The sequence below is a fragment of the Argentina silus genome, assembly GCF_951799395.1.
Source record: "Argentina silus genome assembly, chromosome: 12".
Classification (NCBI taxonomy): domain Eukaryota; kingdom Metazoa; phylum Chordata; class Actinopteri; order Argentiniformes; family Argentinidae; genus Argentina; species Argentina silus.
Window position 1 is genome coordinate 15,991,961 of NC_139666.1, and position 3,498 is coordinate 15,995,458.

Genomic DNA, 3,498 nt, shown 5'->3' on the forward strand with positions numbered 1-3,498 from the left:
TGCATACACACACACACTCAGGAAGCGTCTCCACCTGTACCTTGTTTCATCTGCCCCACGCCTCCTCCTGATCACTTCCCCAGCTCCCACTTGCTCTGGACTGCTAACAGCTAATAGACAAAACACTACTTGATATTACAGCCCACACATACACACACACACACACACACACACACACAGTTTCTCTCTCTTTTTTTTTGTCCGTTTATATGCTTCTTCTTTCTTTGCCGTCTCCAATGTTAACCCTTCCATCCTCTCGTCCATCTACAGATCCAGAACTACTGATATGAGGGAGATGGAGTGGCCCAGTGAGCGGACCCACAGACCAGCCTCTTTACCCCCCAACACTACCCCTGGACCTGGGCTAAGGCCTCTACCTCACCTCCAGTAAACAGACCAAGAGAAAGAGCCCTGTGTCACCTCCAGTGAAGAGAGAGAGAGAGAGAGAGAGAGAGAGAGAGAGAGAGAGAGAGTCCCTCACCAACCCTCTCTGCATCACCATTGTACTCCCTCTATCTCATCTCTGCCCTACCTGCATCCAGAGACCTACCATGAGGCCTCCAGTCACCCTCTCTCCCCCCTCTGGCCTGGTGCTGTTTCTGGTCTTCTGCCCCCTGTTGGCCGTAGTGCAGGCCAGCAGCAATAAGGCTGAGAGTGGACATGCACATCTGGGAGACACAGACCCAGATCGCTGTATGAGGCACCATTTTGTAGAGACCATCACACACCCCATCTACAAGTGCAACTCCAAGGTAAGACTACAAAATACTACAAAATACTGATACACAAATGCATTCACAAATGCATGCATGCATGCACGCTCAAGCACACACACACACACACACACACACACACACACACACACACACACACACACACACACACACATGCACACACGCACACACAGTAACCCAATCTACTCCACCCGTAGTCTTCCTGCTTCCAAGCTGTTTAAGATAACAGGGTCAGTCCACCTGACAAATGAGCTGGAGGTTTTATTCAAAATATCTCCTGAGACCAGGAACTACAGCCAAAATCCTGCTGTTGTTCAATCTCAACACTGGTAGATAGGCTGTCTCTCTCTTTCTCTTTCTCTCTCTCCCTCTCTCTCTCTCTCTCTCTCTCTCTCTGTGACCCCTGGCAGAGGGAGGAGTGCAGGCAGACTGTGAGTTCCTCACCTCAGCCAAAAATAAGCCTCCACAGAGCGCAAAAAATGTCTGCAGTGTGGCCACCGTCCAGCGCCACACACACACACACACACACACACACACACACACACACCAGCAGCGTGACTCACCTAAATGACAAAGAGAGAGAGAGAGAGAGAGAGAGAGAGAGAGATGGAAATAGAGAAAAGGAGAGGGGTTACGCTGAGGATCAGATGATCGCCCTCCCTCTTCTCTCAGGCATCTAAATGGTGAGCTGCTGTAGAGTGATTGAGTGATAGTTAGTGATAGTAAGTCAGTCACTGCTGTGAAGAAGATCACAGTTACTGATCCAGCCATTGGCCAGAGAGACAAGGCTGCTCACTAAGAGGACTATCAGGGGAGATGGTTTGTCACAGTGGAGGCTCCTTGTAATGCATGGAATGGAATGAGGAATGGTATCAAACACGTGTGGTAATATCATCAGCTATCAGTCTGGTTAGGGCTCTGTAAGGCCTGACTGTAAACACCGCAGGGTCCTAAAGCCTGACGCTCAGACCGCGGCTCAGCTCAGCCACGACTGAACACACGCTCGCAGTGTGAAACGCACTTGCTCTTACACGCTACATTGACAATAGAGTATGTGTGTGTGTGTGTGTGAGAGAGAGGGGGGGGGGGGGGGGCGGGGGAGAGGGGGCTTCATCTGCTGCCAAGCTGTTGTCATCTAGCCATGTTCTTCTGGGTCTCCATCCTCTGCACTTATGCTCCACTCCCACCTCCTTGCCTTTTCCACCAGTGAAGGGTCAAATAACATCCACCACGAGAACTAGACATACCGTAGATATAGAACACTGTTATATCCTCTATGGAACTAGATGGGTGTCCCTCAGTGGAGGGACAAGGGAAAGGAGACCAGGGAAAGGAGACCAGGGAGAGGGGGTGAGGAAAAGAGGCAGCATCCCCCTTAGTCATAGCCTGATCCTCAGCCATTTAGACAAAGTGGCTGCCAACACTCCTGTGGTCACGACTAACGCCAGTGTGTGTGTGTGTGTGTGTGTGTGTGTGTGTGTGTGTGTGTGTGTGTGTGTGTGTGTGTGTGTGTGTGTGTGTGCGCGCGCATGTGTGTGTGTGTGTGTGTGTGTGCGTGCGTGCGTGCGTGCGTGCGTGCGTGCATGTGTATGTGTGTGTATGTGTGTGTGTATCCCTCTACCCTGGCCCCAGACGGGCTATTGTCAGAGAGAGGGTGACATGGATGGCGACATGCGGCAGCTGACTGGAGGAAATGACACAGGAGTCCGCTTAGGGACGCAACAGGAATGTAGTCACTCACCGTGGAACGTGGCAGGCAGTATAGTCAAGATCATGAGGGGCCAGCCATGTTGGGTATCCAATCTGACGTACAGCGTATGGAGTACGGAGTATGGACTGTTTGAGGGAGTGTGAGTAGTGAGTAACCCTGAGCTTTGATAGCTAGCAGGTGTAGGAGTGGCCAGCCACTCTGCTATCACTCTGCAGGTGCAAGGACAGGCTTGGGAGTCAGATAGACACTACAGACACACTCTTTGGCAGTAGACTGTCGACTACTGTTCAGCAGACACTGTCTCACTGTGCTGACTTATCTAAGACCAATGCCAAAATGTTTACCGTACAGATAATGTGAAAGTTACAATGACGACACTCATATACTTCTTGCTTTTACTCTTGTTAAAACGCCTCTCTTCTCCTCTCCTCCACTTTCCTCTCCTCCCCTCCCCTCCCCTCTCCTCTCCTCCCCTCTCCTCCCCTCTCCTCTCCTCCCCTCTCCTCCCCTCTCCTCTCCTCCCCTCCCCTCTCCTCCCCCCAATCCTCTGTTCCAGATGGTGTTGCTGGCTCGTTGTGAGGGCCACTGCAGCCACACATCTCGGTCGGACCCTCTCATCTCCTTCAGCTCGGTCCTGAAGCAGCCCTTCAAGAGCACCTGTTTCTGCTGCCGACCCCACACCTCCAAACTGAAGGCCGTGCGACTGCGCTGCGCTGGAGGAACACGCATCACAGCTACCTACAGATACATCCTGGCCTGCAACTGTGAAGAGTGCAGCTGAGCAGGGAACAGAACCCTTTAAACCTTTAGAACTCTAGAACCTGCCTCTTTGCAACCATGAGTCTACAAACGCCTGACGAGCAGAGCAATCCAGAACATTTGTCTGTGAAGATTGGATAGTTCCTAAATCTGTGAGAATTGGAACCCTAGAACCCTAGAACCTTACAACCGAATCATCAGGGCTGCCCCGTTCTTCTATGAGAAGCTGATACTCCTGCACCTATGGTTGGACCACACAGTCACACCCTTGAAAAACTCTCAATTCACTAATCT

General features: G+C 51.5%; 1 protein-coding gene across 1 annotated transcript; it reads left to right on the plus strand.

Moving 5' to 3' along the window:
• Positions 1–551: 551 nt before the first annotated feature.
• Positions 552–3,226, plus strand: ndp (norrin cystine knot growth factor NDP; the record flags this gene model as incomplete). Its single annotated transcript, XM_083682702.1, has 2 exons — positions 552–752; positions 3,002–3,226. 2 exons carry the CDS (start codon positions 552–554, stop codon positions 3,224–3,226), a joined length of 426 nt encoding a protein of 141 aa, XP_083538828.1.
• Positions 3,227–3,498: the final 272 nt, after the last annotated feature.